The sequence below is a fragment of the Callithrix jacchus genome, chromosome 6, assembly GCF_049354715.1.
Source record: "Callithrix jacchus isolate 240 chromosome 6, calJac240_pri, whole genome shotgun sequence".
Classification (NCBI taxonomy): Eukaryota; Metazoa; Chordata; class Mammalia; order Primates; family Cebidae; genus Callithrix; species Callithrix jacchus.
Window position 1 is genome coordinate 57,557,440 of NC_133507.1, and position 22,245 is coordinate 57,579,684.

The following is a 22,245-nucleotide window of genomic DNA, read 5'->3' on the forward strand; positions in this document are numbered from 1 at the left end:
TGTGTGTTTATGTGTGTGTGTGTGTGTGTGTGTGTGTGTGTGTGTGTGTGTTCTGAGTCTTGCTCTGTTGCCAGGCTGGGGTGCAGGCGTGATCTCAGCTCACTGCAACCTCCACCTCCCAGGATAAAGTAATTCTCCTGCCTCAGGCTCCTGAGTAGCTGGGCCTACAGGTACGTGCCACCACACCCAGCTAATTTTGTATTTTTAACAGAGATGGGGGTTTCACCATGTTGGCCAGGATGGTCTTGATCTCTTGACCTCATTATCTGCCTGCCTCAGCCCCCAAAGTGTGTGTGTATTTTTTTAAGACATGGTCTCACTTTGTCCCCCCAGCTGAAATGCAATGGTTTAGTAATCACAGCTCACTGAAGCCTCAACCTCCTGGGTTCTAATGATCCTCCCATTTTAGCCCTCCAAGTAGTTGGCTGGGACCATAGGTGTGTGCCACCATATCCAGCTAATTAAAAAGTTTTTTTGTAGAGACAGGATCTCTCTATGTTGCCCAGGCTGGTCTTGAATCCCTGAGCTCAAGCAACCCTCCAGCTCAGCCTCCCAAACTGCTGGGATTACAGGCATGAGCCACTGTACCCAGCAGAGTGAAAATTTAAGTAACTTATATACCCTCAGAAAAGTTTAGGAAATAAGTATCATAACAAAATGAGTTATAGTTGAGAAAAACTACTCAGGCCACATTTTTTTTTTTTTTTTTTTTTTTTTTTTTTGAGATGGAGTCTTGCTCTGTAGCCCAGGCTAGAGTGCAGTGGCACAATCTTGGCTCACTGCAACCTCCGCCTCCCGGGTCCTGGTTCAAGCAATTCTCCTGCCTCAGCCTCCCAATTAGCTGGGATTATAGGCGCACGACGTCATGCCCAGCTAATTTTTGTATTTTTAGTAGAGACAGGGTTGGTTTCGATCTCTTGACCTTGTGATCTGCCCGCCTTGGCCTCCCAAAGTGCTAGGATTATAGGCATGAGCCACTACACCCAGCCACATTCTTACCTAAAATTTCCACATAAATCAAAAAACGCAAAAAATTTCCAGTTTTAAATAAGCCATTATAGACTGAATATAAGGAACCAAGTCACCACTCAGTCTTTAAGCCCTTTGAAAGTGTTGGTCTGAAACGAACTTAAAATGATGACACCCAATAATTTATGACATCTTTCAATTCCTTTGTTTCTATGCTACAAAGATAAGCAATTATTTAAAGATAAAATTTTCTTGAATTTAAATCTATGCTATGCAGGATCAAAAACTGAGTTTTTTCTGAATTTAATACATCATCTAGCAGTCATTGTTTAAAAGCTTCTCTGGGCTGGGCACGGTGGCTCATACCTGTAATCCCAGCACTTTGGGAGGCAGAGGTGGGCAGATCATGAGGTCAAGAGACTGAGACCATCCTGGCTAACATGGTGAAACCCCATCTCTACTAAAAAAATACAAATATTAGCTGGGCATGGTGGTGTGCACCTATAGTCCCAGCTATGTGGGAGGCTGAGGCAGTAGAATTGCTTGAACCCAGGAGGTGGAGGTTGCAGTGTGCTGAGATCGCACCACTGCACGCCAGCCTGGCAACAGAGCAAGACTCTGTCTCAAAAAAAAAAAAAAGCTTTTCCCTATTAATGACAGAAAAATCATATGCTAAAGAGAAATGAGGTAACAGCACATTCACCTAAGTATAAACAATTCACATAATATTCTAAAAAGCTATATGGCACATCCCAGAACAATAAAGGACATTTAAAGGACAAATATAATTAGTTCTTAATGTACTAATGATAAATAATAATACTGACTGTATTCTAGCCCAGAATTGATTTCTATTGCCAAATGCAACTCCTTTCCGAAGTCCAAAGGAAACAAATAATTGATTCTATTTATAAAGTTATACAACTGAGATGTATTCAAATGCTGTGTGGCTTAAGATAATGACATCCTCAAAAGGTGGATGGTATATAAGGAATTGTCTGCCAGTATTCTGCCTTAAAATTGAGTGCAAAAAAAATGAAAATGGTTGGTAATTATACCACAAACACCTATCCATCAGAAGTAATCAACTCAGGCCATCTACATGAAGTTTCAATTATTAGATCTAGCTATATGCCAAGTAAGCAAAAGGTCAGCTCAATATAAAAAATATTCTGGATTGCAAAGGGACATCGAGAGCCTGCAAAAGAACCACAAAGCTAAAAAACACACAGAATAATGGAGCAACAGGCAACTAAATGACAGAAGAGTAGAAAAATCTCCAGTTTATTTTGTTTTTTTAAGGACTATGTATGGAAATCTAGGAGAAATAAATATTTTAATGAGAATATCTGATAAGGCATTTTTAGTATTTTTAAATGCTGAGAAATGTTAATGCTGAAAATAAAGGCCAATACCCAGTTGTCAAATTCAGAAGTCCTTTAGCATGTTTAGTCTTTTCTTTTTAGAGACTTCAGTTTCTAATGAATAACACCAATGAATAAAGGCTACTATTATTGATGACTCTTCACTGAGATTTAAGAAATAAAATTCTTTATCTGCTAATTGGTGCTAAGTATCAAGGACTTTACTGGTTGGAGTAGACAGAAGAAAGTGGTTAAGAGGCTTCAGAGAAACAACTCCTGCTGGCACATTACCCACTAGAGTAGACAAAGACTACTTATGTGAACTCCACATTAAAATCGCCAAAAATGTTCCTTCATGTAACACCAAGTCTACGCTCTGTAAGTTAATAAAAGCTAAACAATTTTCAGCTGAACTGAAAGAAGTGACATGGTCTGTATTATGTTTCTACAATTTTATAAGTCACTAAGCTAATGAAGTTGTCACTTAAACAATTTCTAACTTTTGTTATAAACTAAGTTTAGTAACTACTTATATCTCCTGAGTTGCCAACCCATTTAACAGTAGCAGGAAAGTCAGATGAAAAGATAATTCACCTCTATAAATGTGGAACTCCTTTTTAAAAACAACATGCTTTCTCCCTCCAGTTTATTATTCTACAGATCAATGTTTTGAAGCAACTTCAATTTTATTTACCATGGATTACTAGACTGTATAATAAAGTAAGAAACAATCTGCTTACTACCCTGTTTATATAGCAGCTAGTCTCACATTCAGTTTTTTGATTTTTTTTGGGGGGGGCGATAGGAGATGGTGTCTTTAAACAAAAGTGCACGTTAAATATTACAGCTTGTAACAAAGATGTATCCAAACTGAAACTCCTAAGATTAATAAATTTTAATACCAATCTGCATGGAACTATCTGGTAAAGTATTTTTCATGAAAAGAAAAAGGTACCTTTCAGTTTAATCAGCAATTTTATGAACAACAAATTTGGAAGTTAAAAAGTAACAAAACAAAAATGTTCCTTGGGCTGCTTTGTTTTTTGGTGGCTCACACTTTAACATACTATCATCTGAAACTCCATCTAATAATGCCTTCTCCTTTTAAAGAGTCCAGTCCAGTAAGCTGTCTTTCCTTCTCTTAAGCATTCTATTCATACTACTACTTATATGGCTAATCCATACTGAAAGACATTTTCCAAACAAATAGGCCTAACATTTCACCTTATCTACTACTGGTGTGAGGGTATGCATTTTAGGAATATAAAAGACACCCTTTAGGAAATGTGGATTCTATTCACGAAGTATTTACCTTGTCTTTTTTTTCTCAGTAAAGTTTAGAATATTCTGTCCCTACATGTAAATTAAAGCACAGGCTGCCTCTAAATAATGCAACTGTTTGCCAAATAAATGGAACAAGTAAGTTATACCATATTTTCAATGTATTTATGCCTGACCAAGATTTTCCCATATATATTCAGCTCATTATCTTCAATTTGTTCCACTAAGCACTTGACAGTTAGGGATGTAACCCAATCCCCACAAAGGCTTATGATCCAAAACATACACTTAAGCCATGTTTATAGTTCCAAAAGCACCCTAGAAAAATGCTGCTGTTTAAAATAGGTATTTCTGACAAAAATCAGTAAGAAGAGATTTTTAGAAAGGCTCTTTCAGGGACAAATCAAATTTTACATACCTGTAATATCAAGAACTGTAGGAAATTCAGTGTAGTATCTATGAACTGTTTCAAGAAGTTGAGCACCATGGCCTTGACCTTGAAATGGAGTCAAAATCAGCATCTGACTACGGTAAAGAAATTATTTTAAAATTAAAATGTCATAACACGACCAGTTTAAAACTTACAAATCACTATACTATTATAAACATTTTAAAGTTCGTGTGATCTTTTTTCAATCTACCTTTGAGATACCCAAAAATTATCAAGATACTCAAAATTAGTTTAATCTTCTACTGTTTCAAAGGGAACAATGAAATAAATCAGTACATAGCCAATGAATAATAGTGACTTTTTTTTTCAACAAATCAGCACTATTATAAGAAGTATTGGAAACTTCAGCAGTTTCTTCTTCTGAAATAAAAGACAAGGCACGTGTTATACTGCCAATTACCTTACACGTGGCCGGGTTTTGTCTGGGTACACATAGTAATTATAGACTGTCATGTAGCCTACGGTCGCAAAGAGTGTAGCTCCATCCTTATTATACTTCTCAAATCTGCAGATAAAACAGAAAGCCAAGCAGGTCAATTACAGTCGCGCTCCCATGCAGTGTCCATTTTCTTTTCCATTCTCTGACTGAATTTTCAGTGTCAGCAAGCTACTCTGTGAGGGCCCAATGGGTACACCTGCTATGTTCTGAATGTACAATTCACTTAATTGGTGTGCAGCAACTTGGATAAATCAGACCTCTTTACATCACTTCAGTGCACTTGCCTATTATAAAGATGAATAGGTGGCAAGTAAAAGAAAACACAGGCAAAGCTCATTTTACTGTTTAAGCCTACATTCAGGGCCCTAACGGACAACAGCATTTAATTCAGCTCTATTCTCAAGGTCTCCCAAAGCATAATGAAGGAAAACTCAAGCCTCATAAACAATAGTTTTTCTTTCCTGGGAAAAATATCATTATACTGTCCCAATAATTGGGCTGCCACAATTAAAATGCTGGCTTTGTGGAGGTAATAAGGTCTACTGTTGCTTTAGAACTGTACTTACACTAGAAAGTAGTGCCATCTTTCATCATCCACGTCAATAAAGCTAGCAGTTTCAATAAACCACATCAAAAAGGTCTGAAGCCTTTCATGATATTCTCGAAAGCCTCTACATGTCATGTCAGCCTAGGGAAAAAGCCAGGAAAAGTCAGGTGAAACTCATCACAAAGGTAAGTGAAAGTCTGCTGAACACTAAATTATCCTGTGGGAAAATGTTTAGAAGTCTCAGATTAAGATGTGGACACAGACACACACACAAAATAGATCTGTGTTTATAATGCTGATAAAACTTGTTTACTGCAGTTAGAATAAATCATTGAAAATAACAAAACTACATACCGGTTTCAGACAAATAGAATAACTTTACTCAAGAAATATTTAGATTTATCTTTACCTTATATATCTGAAAGGTAAAGTTTTCTCCTCCTGTTGGACTGAGAACTGAGTAGGTATGAAGTAAGGTTCCAAATGGCTTGAAATCAACTTCCTTTTCCAGTAAAGAAAGAAAATCATTCGTGTTTGTACAAAATCCAGGTGGAATGATTTGTCTAATTTTGCCCTCAACATCATCTGCCTAAAGAACGGAGGATAAAGGATATAAAAAATTAATAACAAATTCTACTTTTGAATATGGTTAATTTCTTTAAAATTGACAAAACCAACACAAATTAGAAAACTCTGGTTGAAAACTAAAGAAGCAAACACACACCGAACTAGAAAAGGATGAGCTTCCTGTGCACAAACTAGCATCACACAAAACTGAGATGAGCATAACGTAAAACTAAGAGAAGGCAGGTGGGCAGGTAGCCTGATACCAAGTACAATAACAAAGGCGATGCTATTGACGTTTCCGTTATGTAGAAAATGCTGACTATATCCCTTTATGACAATCTGAACTGGCCAAGGAAAAAGGTTGCTTATTATCTTATGTGTCAAAGAAATCATATTATCCAAGAAATGAAAAGATCACCAGCAGTAGAGGCTAGAGTCTGACCAAATAGCAATCTCACAATGAACAAGTAGATGGGTCACAATTCCCTCATATGCCAAACTCAAACTAAGATGATAATTTAAAAATATACCTACTTAGAAAATAACATATATTATATGAATGGATATTATTCTTTCATCCTTAGAATGTGATACAATTCTTATAGACCTGGATTTGTGACAGTAAAAAAGAGTCAAGACTGGACAACAAAACTAAACTCAGAGATTAAAATTACCCTTGTTAAACAACCTCGATCAACATTATCAGCTGAGCAGACTTCATAATCCTTTTCAAAATCCCAAAAGACCACTTGATTGAATACATTTACTACTTCTCTTTAACCATGAATATTTGATGAAGTCTTACAATAAAGTATTGCTGCTTCTCACCAGGCAATAAAACTTAATGAATTGGTCTCAACTTAACAAAACCGTATCCTTCAATACAGTCCCTAAAAGCCCGACATTACATTCAACAAAATGAGCCTGTATTCTATTCAAACTTTTTTCTGAACAATGAGGCCAGGTTTTTACTTAATGGAGTTTGCCGTGAGTTCAGCTGTAATGTTTGTATTGTATCTATTTCCACAAGGACTGACACAAGAACACTTTGTGTTAACTTACTAAGCAGCTCTTTCATACCGTTTACATGCATGATGGGTATTAGTTCTAAACCAAGACCCTTGCTACTTAGCATTCAAAACAGGGAAATTAAGATGCTTAGGACAAAATACACTACAAAAGGCTAATACAACATGCTACTAATTCCTGTCCTTTCAACCATCTTTTAACTAAGTAGAAGCAATGCACCTGCAGATGAATAGCACTTTATTATGATTCAGTTACATTTTAGGATAGAGAACCAGGAATGAAGTTTATCACAAACAAGTTTTATTTTCAATGCTCTGGTACCACCAACATTTATATATAATTTGTTTATAGCTATAAAAAAGAGCTATTATTTAAAATATACCTCTTCAGCAATTTGCTCAACAGTTTATTTCTAATATGTACATCAGTCCTTGCAACTCATTCACACTCTAGATCAAATAAACTGCATTTCATAGAACTGTTTTTGCTTATTTTTAAAGTACTATTTGATAAATATTTTCCCTTGAAATTGCTAGCTAATGTGACGAGGTCATCTTAAGCATATTTTACAGAATCAGTACAATTTCAACAACTACTAAGGAAACTGTCATAACAAGGGACGGTTGTAATAGGTGTGTTGTGTAGCAATTAAAATCCAAAGCAGTGATGAGTAAAGCAGTATAGTATAATGTTAGTTCAGGTTTTTAAAAAGTCAAGAAAAACTACTTTTAAATAAAGAAATTTATAATCCATCAGTTTAAAAATCATTTTAAGATTTTCATAGCATGCATAATTTTAACTTAAAAACTTCCCTTATGTCCTGTCTTTCAACAAGGTATTGCAAATCACTTTACACATCTTGTATCAAATCTACTTCAAAGATTTCTCAGAAACTCTAAGTTTCAAATAGCACTTTTGGCAGAGGGCAGAGCAACCCAAAGGTCTGAGCCTGACAAAGTTGAAAAAAAGTTAAAGTTTAGTTTTCAGCCTTCAACGGACACCTATTTACTGTAATACATATCTTCAAATAAAATATTTTGCTTTGTATAAGTTTACACATTCAGAATGTTTTTCAGGGAAAAGGGGCAATTTTAAAGCAAGGAATCTTTATATATTTATATACATATATTTATAAGTATTTATGTACATATATAAATTTGTATCTGATATTCTTACATAAAATATACAACTTAAAACCAAATAGCTCTTCAACCTAGAATTTAGAACTTTGCTTCACTAAAGGGAAAATGTCTTTATTTCTCTATTAAATGGATTCTGCTTTAAGACAAAAAAATCCTGTAATCCCAGCACTTTGGGAGGCTGAGGCGGGTGGATCACGAGGTCAAGAGATCGAGACCATCCAGGTCAACATGATGAAACCCCGTCTCTACTAAATATACAAAAAATTAGCTGGGCATAATACGTGCCTGTAATCCCAGCTACTCAGGAGGCTGAGGCAGGAGAATTGCCTGAACCCAGGAGGCGGAGGTTGCGGCGAGCTGAGATCGCACCATTGTACTCCAGCCTGGGTAACAAGCGAAAACTCCATCTCAAAAAAAAAAAAAAAAAAAAATCCTGACTACCATGTCTTAGAGATCTGTACTCTTTTCTCATATATACAATTTAGTTCAATTTAAAATATTCGTTTTTCACACTGGATTACTGACCAGATAATAAAATCAGCACAAGAGCAAAACCCCATTTAATCACTGTTAACTGAATAGAGTTAAAAATGAATAGAAACTTTTTAGTTCCAATGTTGGTGTTTAAAAGTTGAGAATCTATTTCTGAAGATCACTGAAAAATTCTCTGGTCTTCCAGAACATTATTCTAAACTTCAATTAAAATTACATAGAAGTACAGAAAGGGTAAGAAATTTAGCTGACTAGACAGACCAGGGAACTAGAATTAAAAAAAAAATAACAACAACAACAACAAAAAACCAGTCTGGGCATGGTGGCTCACACCTATAAGGGAGGCTAAGACGGGTGCATCACCTGAGATCAGGAGTTTGAGAGCAGCCTGGCCAACATGGTGAAACCCTGTCTCTACTAAAAAATACAAGAATTAGACAGGTGTGGCAGCATGCACTTGTAATCTCAGCTACTTGGGAGGCTGAGGCAGGAGAATCACTTAAACCTGGGAGGTGGAGGTTGCAGTGAGCCAAGATCACACCACTGCACTCCAGCCTGGGTGACAGAGCAAGACTGTCTCAAAAAAAGAGACCAGAATACCAACTGATGTTTAATTAACAAAGACATCTCTTACAAACTGTTTCCTAACACTTAGCAATTTCTTTTTAAAAAGGAAAGTGTAAAAGTAACTATTCTAACGTCTTCTAGTAGGTGGGTCATAATAAAATATTTTTAGATTGTATACTAACTATGGTCATTTCAAGTTCCAATGTTCTATACTTTATTACACATGATCATGTTCATATGGAGCAATTTTTGCACTTCCTCATTATTGAATAAAGTGATATGTCTGATAATTAGTAATCTATTTTTTAAATAAATATTTACATTTGTATTTATACACATTTGAAAACCCAATAACCTCTCTAACGTCTTATCTTAAGCAGCACCATTTGTCTAAATTTGTCTAGTTTTTTTGAGATTGCAATTAAAGGCATGTTAAGTAAGTGGTAACTTAAGTGGCACACAGACTTAACTATAATTCTAAGAATACCTAAAATATGCTATAAAAACAAGCAAAGGAAATTCTGTATCTAAATTTCTCAATCTCATGTTCTCTGATAATATTTAAGCTTTAGGTATAGAATGTATTGTTGGAGAAATTTAAAGTATCAACTTTTTCCCTAATGAAAAAACATAGGTCATATGATGTTTATTTACACTACATTAGTATTTTGCTACTTGAACAAGATAAAATTTTAAAGCTCTTTATTTCATGAAAAGAATTACTTATCAAGAGTACTGTCACAATTTGAAATTTTACTAGTCTACCAAAGATTTTTTCATTTCCTCAAGATGAAATTTCTGGAATTATGTAGGATATTCCTAGAAAGAAGCCAAACACTCCATAAAAATTTTTAATTCTGCTCTCTTTGACCTTGAGTGGGGGGGGGGAAATCTGCTCTCATCTACTCTCAAATTCAATCCAATTCGTGGGATACTAGGATAAAATGACTGAAATTCACAGTTAATAAAAACTTTATCCATGTATTTCAACTTCCTATACCAAACCTTTCCCAGAAATGTTAGCAATTAGCAAGACAACAATCTTAGTTACACACCATTTCACAAAAAAGCAATGAAATTACCCCAAGAGAAGACAGAAGGTTTTTGTTTTTAAGGCAGAATCTTGCTGTCACCTAGGCTGGAATGCAGTGGTGTAACCATAGTTTACTGCAGCCCTTCACCTCCTGGACTCAAGAGATACTCCTGCCTCAGCCTTCCAAATAGCTAGGATTACAGGAGCATGCCATCATGCCCACTTTTTTTTTTTTTTTTTTCCCTAAAGATGGAGTCTTGCTCTGTCACCCAAACTGGAGTGCAGTGGCATGATCTCAGCTCACTGCAACCTCCACCTCCCAAATTCAAGCAATTCTTCTGTCTTAGCCTCCCAAATAGCTAGGACCACAAGAGCATGCCACAACACCCAGCTAATTTTTGTATTTTTAGTAGAGATGGGGTTTCACCATGTTCCTCAAACTTCTGAACTCAAGTGATCTACCCACCTCAGCCTCCCAAAGAGCTGGGATTACAGGCTTGAGCCACATGCCCAGCAGCCCCTGCTCCACTTTTTTTTTTTTTTTTTTTTAAAGAGACAGGGTCTTATTATGTTAGCAAGGTTGATCTCAAATTCCTGGCCTCAAATGATCCTCCTGAGTCAGCCTACAGAGTAGCTGGCATTATGAGCACAGTACAGGTGCTAATAAAAGCAAAGGTCAAGGACAACCATAGATGAAAAAATAATCCATGTCTAAATAATCAGGTTTATTGTACTATAAAATTCAGAATTATGTTTCCTTTAAAGATGATGGCTAGTAGAGATTTTGTAGGCGTCTTAATTGTGACTAAGGAATTTTAGGTGCAACTAGAGCATTCAGCTTGGAAAAGAAAAAGAATGGATGATTAAAAATTAAGGTAATGACATAATCCTAATAAGAAATAACTTCTAAGCAGATGTTATGGCTGCTGACAACCTATGTTGTATAATCTGCATAGCCCTAATAGACACTAGACTCAAACCTAACACATCCAAAACAAAATTTTTTATTTTTTCCACTTAAACCTATTTCTTCTACAGTCTTCCCAGTTAACAGTATCATAATTGAACCAACAATGCTTGGGCAATAGGGTTCTCCTTGTTTCTTTTCCTCATCTATCACATCTAATTCAATAGCAAACCTCCAAAAAGTATCCTCACTCTGACAAGTAAGTCCAGTGTCACCTCCAACACTGCAATATTCTGGTCTCTCTTCTTTCACTTTTGCCCCATACAGTGTGTTCTCTGCACAGCAGCCAGAATCACCTTTTAAAAAAATAAATCACAGCCAGGCACAGTGGTTTACACCTGTAATCCCAGCACTTTGGGAGGCTGAGGCAGGCAAATCACCTGAGGTCGGGAGGACCAGCCTGACCAACATGGAGAAACCCTGTCTCTACTCAAAATAAAAAATTATCTGGGTGTGGTGGTGCATGCCTGTAATCCCTGCTACTCAGGAGGTTGAGGCAGGAGAAACACTTGAACCTGGGAGGTGGAGGCTGCAGTGAGCCAAGATTGTGCCACTGCACTATAGCCTGGACAACAAGAGCGAGACTCCATCTCATAAATAAATAAATAAATAAATAAATAAATAAATAAATAAATAAATAAATTCACACTGTTTATAACCTCCAACTACTTAAAACCCTCTAAAGAATGTCAACTACAGGCCGGGTGCAGTGGCTTAAGCCTGTAATCCCAGCACTTTGGGAGGCCGAGGCGGGTGGATCACAAGGTCAAGAGATCAAGACCATCCTGGTCAACATGGTGAAACCCCGTCTCTACTAAAAATACAAAAAAATTAGCTGGGCATGGTGGCGCATGCCTGTAATCCAAGCTACTCAGGAGGCTGAGGCAGGAGAATTGCCTGAAGCCAGGAGCGGAGGTTTCAGTGAGCCAAAATCGCGCCATTGCACTCCAGCCTGGGTAACAAGAGCGAAACTCTGTCTCAAAAAAAAAAAAAAGAATATCAACTACTTTTATTTCTTGCAAACACCTATCACAGAACAGAAGATCCTATATGATCTAGCTTTGCATTCCCTTTAACCATCTCCTACCCATCTCCATCACCATGAAGATTTAACCCCAGTCATCTTTCTGCACGTCAAAAATGCCAAAAATGCTATCTTTTTAGAGCCTTTGTATTCGTTGGTCCCTCTGCTTAGTAAACTTTCCCCTCAGATTTTAACATGATGGTTCCTCCTTCATTATTCAGAAATGAGCAGAATTTTTCTTCATAACACTACCTGAATTTAATTTGTGTATTTACTATTTTGTTTACTGACTGTTCCTCTTGGCTAGAATGTAAGCTCTATGACTTTGTTTGCCACTGTATTGCTGGCATCAAGAACACAGACGACACTATGGAATGAACACTCACTGCGACTGAGATAGAAGATGTAAGCCCATGACCCACGTATCCCCTACCCAATCTTTTTTTTTTTGAGACAGAGTTTCGCTCTTGTTACCCAGGCTTGAGTGCAATGGCGCGATCTCGGCTCACCGCAACCTCCGTCTCCTGGGTTCAGGCAATTCTCCTGCCTCAGCCTCCTGAGCAGCTGGGATTACAGGCACATGCCACCATGCCCAGCTCATTTTCTGTATTTTTAGTAGAGATGGGGTTTCACCATGTTGAACAGGATGGTCTCAATCTGTTGACCTCATGATCCACCCACCTCGACCTCCCAAAGTGCTGGGATTACAGGCTTGAGCCACTGCATCCGGCCTCATTTTTTAATAAGAGGAAAAAAGTCTTTGTTTGAATACTCAATATAATTGATCTTTCACCATGAAGCACATAAGTAACAGTAACTCTACAAAAAGAAATTATAAAAGATTGATTCCTTACTCCTAACACTGTACTTCTAAATGGAAAAACCTAATGTTCAAGAATGGAACAATTAGATGTCAATGCAAATACACGGCTATTTTCACTGCGTGAAGTATTTAAAAGATTTATCTATAACTAAGTCAATAGTTATTTCAAAGAAATCAATTCAGTATTAACAGCCGCAACTGTAAAAAAAACCCTCCAAGAGTGGATTTATACATAAGGAAAAATATCACCTGCATTTTTAAGAAGAATATCTAGCTGGGCTTGGGTCTGGAGAATTTAGCAATCTACATATTTGATCATAAAAAAAACTCTATTTTAATAAATTTATTAAATGCTAGTTCATCTCATATTAAATCTTTTCAAACATCAAACCCCTACAGTATTATTCAGAATCACTTCTGTATCTGTAAAATTTCAAAAGTTATCCCGGGACACAAACTATATTAAATAAAACATATTAAATGTAGTTACACATTATTAATCTGGCAAGCTCAGTCATCTCAAACACAGCTGGGAAATGGGAAAAAAAACACACAAAAAAACCAAGTCGTACTCAAAATATTTCTAATACTAAAGCTGAACACTGAATATGAAACTACTTCAGATCTTTTTCATGCGATGCACAATTCATGTTATAGATGGGATATAGGGGTGGCAAAAGAGGTAAAGTCAGAAGTTAAAGTCAGTTTAAAGCCCTGAAAAAGTTGGCTGCATTGTTAATGCTTTAGGAACTGCTACTATTGCATAAAGTGGTTATGACATTCAGTATAAAGTAATCCGACTCCATCAAGCTTACCAACATGGTTTTTTTTTTTTTTTTTTTTTGAGACAGAGTCTTACTCTGTCGCCAGGTTGGAGTGCAGTGCCACAATCTTGGCTCACCGCAACCTCCACCTCCCAGGTTCAAGCAATTCTCCTGCCTCAGCCTCCTGAGTAGCTGGGACTACAGGCGCACGCCACCATGCCCAGCTAATCTTTGTATTTTTAGTAGAGACTGGGTTTCACCATGTTGACCAGGATGGTCTCGATCTCGACCTCATAATCCACCCACCTCGGCCTCCCAAAGTGCTGGGATTACAGGCTTGAGCCACCCCACCTGACCTGAATATGGTATTTTTAACCATAAGGGGATTGTTTGCTAGTGTGGAGCCCCTTAAGATGATAGCAGTAAACTGGGAGCACATGGCATAAAACATGGAAGAAGGGTGGATATGGTGGTTTGTGCCTATAATCTCAGAATTTTGGAAGGCCAAGATGGGAAGACTGCTTGAGGTCGGGAGTTTGAGACCAGCCTGGGCAATATGGCAAGACCCCCATCTCTACAAAAAATTTAAAAAAAACTTTAAACGAGGGGGGAAAAAAACATATGGTAAAAAGGAGAAAGATACCTATGTAACAAACCTGCACGTTCTGCACATGTATCCCAGAACTTAAAAGTAAAATTTAAAAAAAAAAGAAAAGAGAGAGAAAGAAAAAGCAGTAAGCACAAGAGCCTGGACCTTCTTATAAAAGGTCATAAATGTTCCTAACATCTTTTAATCAGGATATTATTATATATTATGCATAACAACACTAAATTATCATCTCCTCATACAATACTGACTATTTACTAGTTGTATGACTTTGGACAAAACCATCACAATATAACAAATCCCTCAAAATTTAAATAATAAAAAAGAACGAGGCTGGATGCAGTGGCACACACCTGTAATCCCAGCACTCTGGGAGGCCAAAGCCGCTTGATCACGAGGTCAAGAGATTGAGGCCATTCTAGCATGGTGAAACCCAGCTCTACTAAAAATAGAAAAATTAGCTGGGTGTGGTGGCACACGCCTGTAGTTCCAGCTACTCGGGAGACTGAGGCAGGAGAACTGCTTGAACTCAGGAGGTGGAGGTTGCAGTGAGCTGAGATTGTACTACTGCACTCTAGCCTGGCGACAAAGCAAGACTCCATCACCAAAAAAAAAAAAAAAAAGGCCAAGTAAGTCGGTTCCAGCAATGAGAGGAGGTTTTAAGCAAAAATAAAGATGAGGCACAGAGCAGTTAAAGACAGTTTAAAGCCCTGAAAAAGTTGGTTTGTTAATTCTTCAGGAACTGCTACTTCTGCAGAAGAAAGTTACGACATACAGCATGAAGTAATGTATTTCATCTGTGACACTTGTGTCTAGCACAGTATTACCAACAGTATATCAGATATGATTTACTAAAACTTGCTGGATTTGTAAGTGCAAAGAAAATAGATTTTTGCTATAAGAATGTAAACTTTCAATTTTAAAATGTATTTTTTAGTAACAAAATGGGATTTAATTTTTAAAAAGAATCACCTTTGTGAAGTAATGCTTGATGAAGTTTCAATGACCTTAAATAAGGAATGCTCAGAAACAGAACAAGACTAAAATATATAATTTTCGTAAGGCCCTCAAAGATTCATGTCCATCCCACATGCAAAATGCATTCATACTACTCAAACATTCCTAAAAGTCTCAACCATTATAGTATCAATGCAAGTTCAAAATCTCATCTAGATAAAATCAGTTCAAAAGTCACACATCTCATCATCTAAATCAACTATAGGTAAGACTCTGGGTATGATACATCCTAGGGCAAAATTCCTCTCTATCTATGAACCTGTGAAATCAGAAAACAAAGTAACACTTCCAAAAGACAATGGTAGGACAGGCATAGGACAACAGTACAGATTCTCTTATTCCAGAAGAGAAAATGGAAGGAAGAAAGGAGCCACTAGTACCAAGGAATTTCAAAAATCCAGCATGGCAAATTCCATTAGGTTTCAAGGCCTAAGAATAACTGTGACCTGCAGCTCCACCCTCTGGACCCAGAGCTTTGCCCTCAGAGTCATTCTTCCATTTTCTTTAAGGGTAGCACATGTTTGCAGCTGGGCAATTTAATTAGCCCATTTCCTGCCTATGGAATTTGAAGAGTTCATACAGCCTTCCTTCATTTTGTCCTGTCAGTCCAAGCTGCACTTTAAAGTTTTAATTCTCACAACCCTTGTGAGTCACCTGTGTATGTCATGAGGGTTCACACCAATAGACAAGAGGGTCCTCCACAGATGTCCCCCAGATCTATATTCCTAGCTCTTTGCTGAGACAACTGAGGAGATCCATGAGTCACATGCCTAATCCCTTCAGCACTAGTAAAAGGTTATCCTGCCACACTCATGGTTTACTTTATAGAACACAATTTCCACCTTTCGGACAATAAATATCCTAACTAGCGTCTTCTGCAATCTGGATAGCCTAAGAGTTTCCCAAATCACCAAGTCCCGTATCCTTTCTGTTTAACCATTCTTACCTCAGTTTATCTCTTTCCTCACTTTACTATAAGCAGCCAGAAATTACGCCACACCTCCAATACTTTGCATAAAAACCTCCTCAGCTAAATACCCAAGTTCATAGCTTACAGGAAGTTCTCCTTTCCACATAACTGCAGGACATAATTCAGCTAGGCTTTCTGCTACTATAGAACAATAATCTCCTTTCCTCCAGTTGCCAAATACATGTTACTGATTTTGTTCTAAGCCCTCACCAACAAGAGGCACTTTTTTTTTTGGGAGACAGGGTCTGGCTCTGTCACTCATGCTGGAGTACAGTGGCACAATCGTGGCTCCCTGCAAGCTTCATCTCCTGTGCTTAAGCCAATCTTCTACCTCAGGCTCCAGAGTAGCTGGAACTACAGGCACATACCACCACGCCCAGCTAATCTGTGTGTGTGTGTGTGTGTTTTGGTAGAGATAAGGTTTCGCCATATTGTCTAGGCTGGCTCTGAGTTTCCTGAATTCAGGTGATCTACCCACCTTGGCCTCCCAAAGTACCACCAAGCCTGACCTTTACTTATTTTTTTTTAAGAAATGTGAGCCACCAAGCCTGGCCTTATTTATTTTTTTTTAAGAGAAAGGGGCTCACTGTCACCCAAGCTGGAGTGCAGTGGCATGATCATATTTACCTTACTGAAGCCTCAAACTCCTGGCCTCAAATGATCCTCCTGCCTCAGTCTCCTCAGTAGCAGAGGCACTTTTAATGTTCATGTTTCTTCCAAAACTACGTTTATTACAATATTTATATTCTCTAAGATGGTACAGGCTTTCTCTCCCACACTCCTAGCTTCATTCTGAGGCCTAACCCACAGTCCATATTTCCTTTAACATCCATATTTCTACCAACAGTCTATTCAAGGTAATCTATGCTTTTTCTATCATGCACCTTCAAAACTCCTCCAGTCTCTACCTATCTCCAAAGACACTTACACATTTTTAGTTATTGGTTATAACAGCATCCCACTTCCTGGTATGAAAACCTTGGTTTTCTGTGGCTGCTATAATAAATAACCATAAATTTTGTGGCTTAAAACAACATTTATTCTCTTACACTCTGGATGTGGTCTGAAATCAGTATCACTGGGCTATAATCAAGGTAATATACTCCCTCAGGAAGCTCTAGAAGGGAATCTGTTCCTTTCTTCTTCCAGCTTCTAGTGACTAAGCATTCTTTGGCTTGTGGCCACATCACATCTGCCTCAGTGGTCACACTGCCTTCTCCTTTTCTGTCATCAAGTTTCCTTCTGCCTCCCTCTCATTAGGATACATGTCATTATACTTTGGCCCACTCAAATATTCCAGGATAATATCAAGATACTTAAATTACACCAGCAAAGTACCTTTTGCGATATGAGGCAGTATTCAAAGGTTCCAGAGATTAGGACATGGATATCTTTCCGGGGGGGAACTATTATTCAGTCTACTACAGATGCATACTCATCTCTCTCTCCTTTTTTTTTTGACATGGAGTCTTGCTCTTTTGCCCAGGCTGGAATGCAAAGATGTGATCTCGGCTCACTGCAACCTCCACCTCTGGGTTCAAGCGATTCTCCCACCTCAGCCTCTGGAGTAGCTGGGATTACAGGCACGCACCACCACACCTGGCTAATTTTTGTATTTTTAGTAGAGATGGGTTTCACCACGTTGGCTAGGCTGGTCTCAAACTCCTGACTTCAGGTGATCTGCCTGCCTTGGCTTCCCAAAGTGCTGGGACCACATGCCCAGCGTGAGTATGTAATTTTAAAACTACCATATAATAGATTCTCTCCTCCCTCAAACTTTAATTTTTTTTTTTTAAGAGGCAGGGTCTTATTCTGTTGACCAGGCTGGAGTGCAGTAGTGCTATCATGGCTTACTGGCAGCCTCAAGCTCCTGGGCTCAAGCAATCCTCCCACCTCAGCCTCCCAAGTAGCCAAGACTACAGGTGTGAGTCTCCATGCCCAGCTAATTTTTAAAATTTGTTTTGTACAGACAGGGTCTCCCTATGTTGCCCAGGCTGCCTTTCAACTCCTGGGCTTCAGATTCTCCCACTTCAGCCTCCAAAAGCACTGGGATTACAAGCATAACCCACTGCGCCCAGCCCAAACCTTTAATTGTTAGAACCTGTTTTTTCGTTTGTTTTGTTTCTGAGACAGGGTCTAGCTCTGTCATCCAGGCTGTAGTGCAGTGGCATGATCTCAGCCGACTGTAGCCTCTGCCCCCCGGACTCAAGCCATCCTCCCACATCAGCCTCCTGAGTAGCCACCACACTCCATTAATTTTTGTGTGGGGGTTTTTTTTTTTTTTTTTTTTTTTTTTGAGAAATGGGGTCTTACTATGTTGGCCAGGCTGGTCAACTCCTGAGCTCAAAAAATCTGCCCTCTTGGCCCCACAAAGTTCTGGGATTACAGGTGTAAGCCACTACACCCAGCCTAAAACCTATTTTAAAATAAACTCAATTGGAAAATAGTAAAAATGTATTTCTGTTCTTACCTCTACACAGTCAAAGTTCTCATCAACTTTAGATGCATATTCAACGCGGAACATTGTGGACAGGCTACCAGCAATATAGTATAACAGGATCTTTAGACCCTTGTAACCAAAAGCAGTTTCGCTGAAATGGAAAAAATAGCAATAATGCGAATGAATTTTTGCAGTCATTAAAAAGTATTAACTCTACATATAAACAAGTTTAACTTCATGGGTAGTTTCAAAATTTTAAACTATACTTAAAAAAATCATCTACAATAAAATATGCTTCAGTTTTCATCTATAAAATAGAATAATGGTGCCTAACTCAGGAATGTTGTTTGGGTTAAATGAGTAAGTTAATACATGTAAATTACTTATAAAATCAGCACATTGTGTAAATACTCAATAAATGTCATACATTTAATACTATTGCTACTGTTGCAATCTAATACTGACCAGTATTAGACAGCATTTCAAATGAAAGAAGTATTGTTAAACTAGGACCTGGCTAGGCAAGTAGCTACCAAGCCTTGGACCAGTCCCTCCAACTTACCACTTACTGAATTACCAACATCGAGAGCTGCAGCAATAGCACCTGCCTTACTACACGTAAACTACTCTATGAACTCAAAGGCAGGTAAAGAACTGCTGCTAATCTTTCCACCCCTGCTCCTTGCTATCACATTTATGCTTTAATATTCCTTTTTCCAGCTTAAGAGTCTTCTAAAAAGTGAACTCTAAAATATCCAGAATAGGCAAATCTATAGCGACAGAAAGCAGATTAGTGACTAAGACTTGGGGTCAGGGTAAAGGAAAATGACTATTAATGAATTTTAGGGTTTTTGCTGGAAGTGATGAAAATGTTCTAAAGTTGACTGTAGTTGTACACTCTGAATACATTAAAAACCACTGAGTTTTACACTTTAAATAAATGAATTGCACAGTATATATCTCAATAAAGCTGTATTCTGATTTTTTTTTAGAACGTACATTGTGGGCCGGGCATGGTGGCTCACGCCTATAATCCCAGCACTTTGGGAGGCCGAGGCAGGTGGATCATGAGGTCAAGGGATTGAGACCAACCTGGTCAACAAGCTAAAACCCCGTCTCTACTAAAAATACAAAAATTAGCTGGGCGTGGTGGGGCGCGCCTGTAGTCCCAGCTACTCAGGAGGCTGAGGCAGAATTGCTTGAACCCAGGAGGCGGAGGTTGCGGTGAGCCAAGATCATGCCATTGCACTCCAGTCTGGGTAACAACAGCGAAACTCCATCTCAAAAAAAAAAGTACATTGTGAAAGAAAAGTATTTGAAAGAAGCAGTGTCATTTCCAAATTCCTGTCTAGGCTACCGAAATAAAATAGGAACATTGTCCATTCCAGTGACTCTGAAAGTTATGTGAAGAAGAAAGGAGTGGCAATGACACTAGGATCAAGAGCAATGTCATGCTTGGGTAATAAGGTTCAGGGATATCACAATTATGTTACTGTCACCTGTCTACCTTAGAAGAATGGTATTTGGGCATACCACTTTCGGTGACATTATGCAAAACATAAAAAAAATGTGCAAAACGCTATTAAGAAGCACTATCTGGGCTGGGAACGGTAGCTCATAGCTGTAATCTCGGTAGCTCATAGCTGTAATCTCGGCACTTTGGGAGGCCAAGGCTGGTAGATCACCTGAGGTAAGGGGTTCAAGACCCGCCTGCCAACATGGTGAAACCCTCTTTCTACTAAAAAAAAAAAAAATAGGCCGGTGTCGTGACAGGTGCTTATAATCTCAGCTACTTGGGAGGCTGAGGCAAAAGAATCACTTGAACCCAGGAGGCAGAGATTGCAGTGAGCTGAGAATGCACCACTGCACTCCAGCCTTGGCAACACAAGACTCCATCTCAAAAAAATAAAAAGAAGCAGTATCTGTAAAACTAGATCTTATCTACTAAAATATTACCAAAGATTTTTTAAAGTAGTAAAAAGTAGAGAATAAAACAATGTCTCTTTAAAGATAGAAATCCAAAGAGAAAATATTCTTTTTTTTTTTTTTTGAGACCGAGTTTCGCTCTTGTTACCCAGGCTGGAGTGCAATGGCGCGATCTCGGCTCACTGCAACCTCCGCCTCCTGGGTTCAGGCAATTCTCCTGCCTCAGCCTCCCGAGTAGCTGGAATTACAGGCACGTGCCACCATGCCCAGCTAATTTTTTGTATTTTTAGTAGAGACGGGGTTTCACCATGTTGACCAGGATGGTCTCGTTCTCTTGACCTCGTGATCCACCCGCCTCAGCCTCCAAAAGTGCTGGATTACAGGCTTGAGCCACCGCGCTGGCCGAGAAAATATTCTTATTTTTATAATAAAATAAAACCTATTTAAAATATGAAAGGCTGAAATGTTGGCATTTATCTGTATAAATAAGAATAATTATTCCTATGTGAAAGCATATAAAATATCTAATCTGATACATTAATAATGAGAAATTCTCAGGAAATTTGTTGCGGGAAGAGACCTCTGTGGACCTAAAAACACATTTAAGGCTGAGTACAGTGGCTCATGCCTGTAATCCCAGCACTTTGGGAGGCTGAGGCGGGTGGATCACCTGAGGCCAGGAGTTCAAGAACAGCCTAGCCAACAGGGTGAAACCCTGTCTCTACTAAAAATACAAAAATTAGCCAGGCGTGGTGACACGTATCTATAGTCCCACCTACTTGGGAAGCTGAGGCAGGAGAATCGCTTGAACCCAAGAGGTGGAATTTGCAGTGAACTAAGACTGCACCACTGCACTCCAGCCTGGGCGACAGAATAAGACTCCATCTCAAAAAACAAAAAAAAAAAGCCATACATTAAATATGGCTGGGTGCAGTGGCTCATGTCTGTAATCCTATGACTTTGGGAGGCCAAGGCAGGCAGAATGTCTGAGCTACAGAGTTCAAGACCAGCCTGGCCAACATGTCAAAACCCCATCTCTACTAAAATTACAAAAAAAAAAAAAAATTAGCTGGATGTGGTGGTGCATGCCTGTGGCCCCAGCTACTTGGGCAGCTGAGGCATGAGAATCACCTGAACCAGGAGGCGGCAGAGGTTGCAGCGAGCTGAGATCATGCCACTCCACTCCAGCCTGGGCAACAGAGCAACACTCTGTCTCAAGCAAACAAACAACAGCAAAAAACCTACAAAAAAACCCTACACATTAAAGAAACACGTCAATGATGTTAAAATAATGCATGGGGAAAAAAGACATGAAAGGAAATATTTAATGTCCACTATCTCTAAATACCCTTTCCTACTACAACAAACCAGGGGTTCCATGGGAAACTGGTTGACTCCAGAACTTGTAACAGGGAAAGTACAAGATGAATCTGGAAACATCTTATTGTGCCAGAAAGTAAAGTGTCCTCAAAATTGTAAGGACATATCAGAAAGACTCAAAAGTGTCTGAAAGGGTGGCCACTTGCCAAATTTGGGATAATTCGAACATCAAAATTAGTAGCAGTAACAGACTGTACATAACCCACTGAATTTAAAAAAAAAGAATCCTTAGCCGGGTGCAGTGGCTCACACCTGTAATTCCAGCACTTTGAGAAGCCCAGATCAGAGGATCACTTGAGCCCAGGAGTTCAAGACCAGCCTGGTCAACAAATTTTTAAAAATTAGCTAGGTGTGGTGGTACTACAGTCTTAGCTCCTCAGGAGGCTAAGGTGGGAGGATCTGCTTCAGGCTGGGAGTCCAAGGCTGCAGTAAGCTGTGATTGCAGT

The 22,245-nt window shown here is 38.6% G+C and overlaps 2 protein-coding genes across 5 annotated transcripts in view; one reads left to right on the forward strand and one right to left on the reverse strand.

The window, feature by feature from the left end:
* Positions 1-22,245, forward strand: part of SLC25A12 (solute carrier family 25 member 12) — a 229,822-nt gene that overhangs the window by 41,813 nt on the left and 165,764 nt on the right. The gene's annotated exons all lie outside the window — the stretch shown is intronic.
* Positions 1-22,245, reverse strand: part of HAT1 (histone acetyltransferase 1) — a 76,972-nt gene that overhangs the window by 23,777 nt on the left and 30,950 nt on the right. For all 3 annotated transcript variants that reach the window (XM_002749349.7, XM_078327400.1, XM_008998699.5), the window contains 5 exons: positions 18,524-18,644; positions 5,461-5,640; positions 5,071-5,192; positions 4,466-4,570; positions 4,033-4,139 (listed from right to left, as the gene is read on the reverse strand). In XM_002749349.7, coding sequence (XP_002749395.1) covers positions 4,033-4,139; positions 4,466-4,570; positions 5,071-5,192; positions 5,461-5,640; positions 18,524-18,644 — 635 coding nt within the window. The remainder of the gene's footprint in view (positions 1-4,032; positions 4,140-4,465; positions 4,571-5,070; positions 5,193-5,460; positions 5,641-18,523; positions 18,645-22,245) is intronic.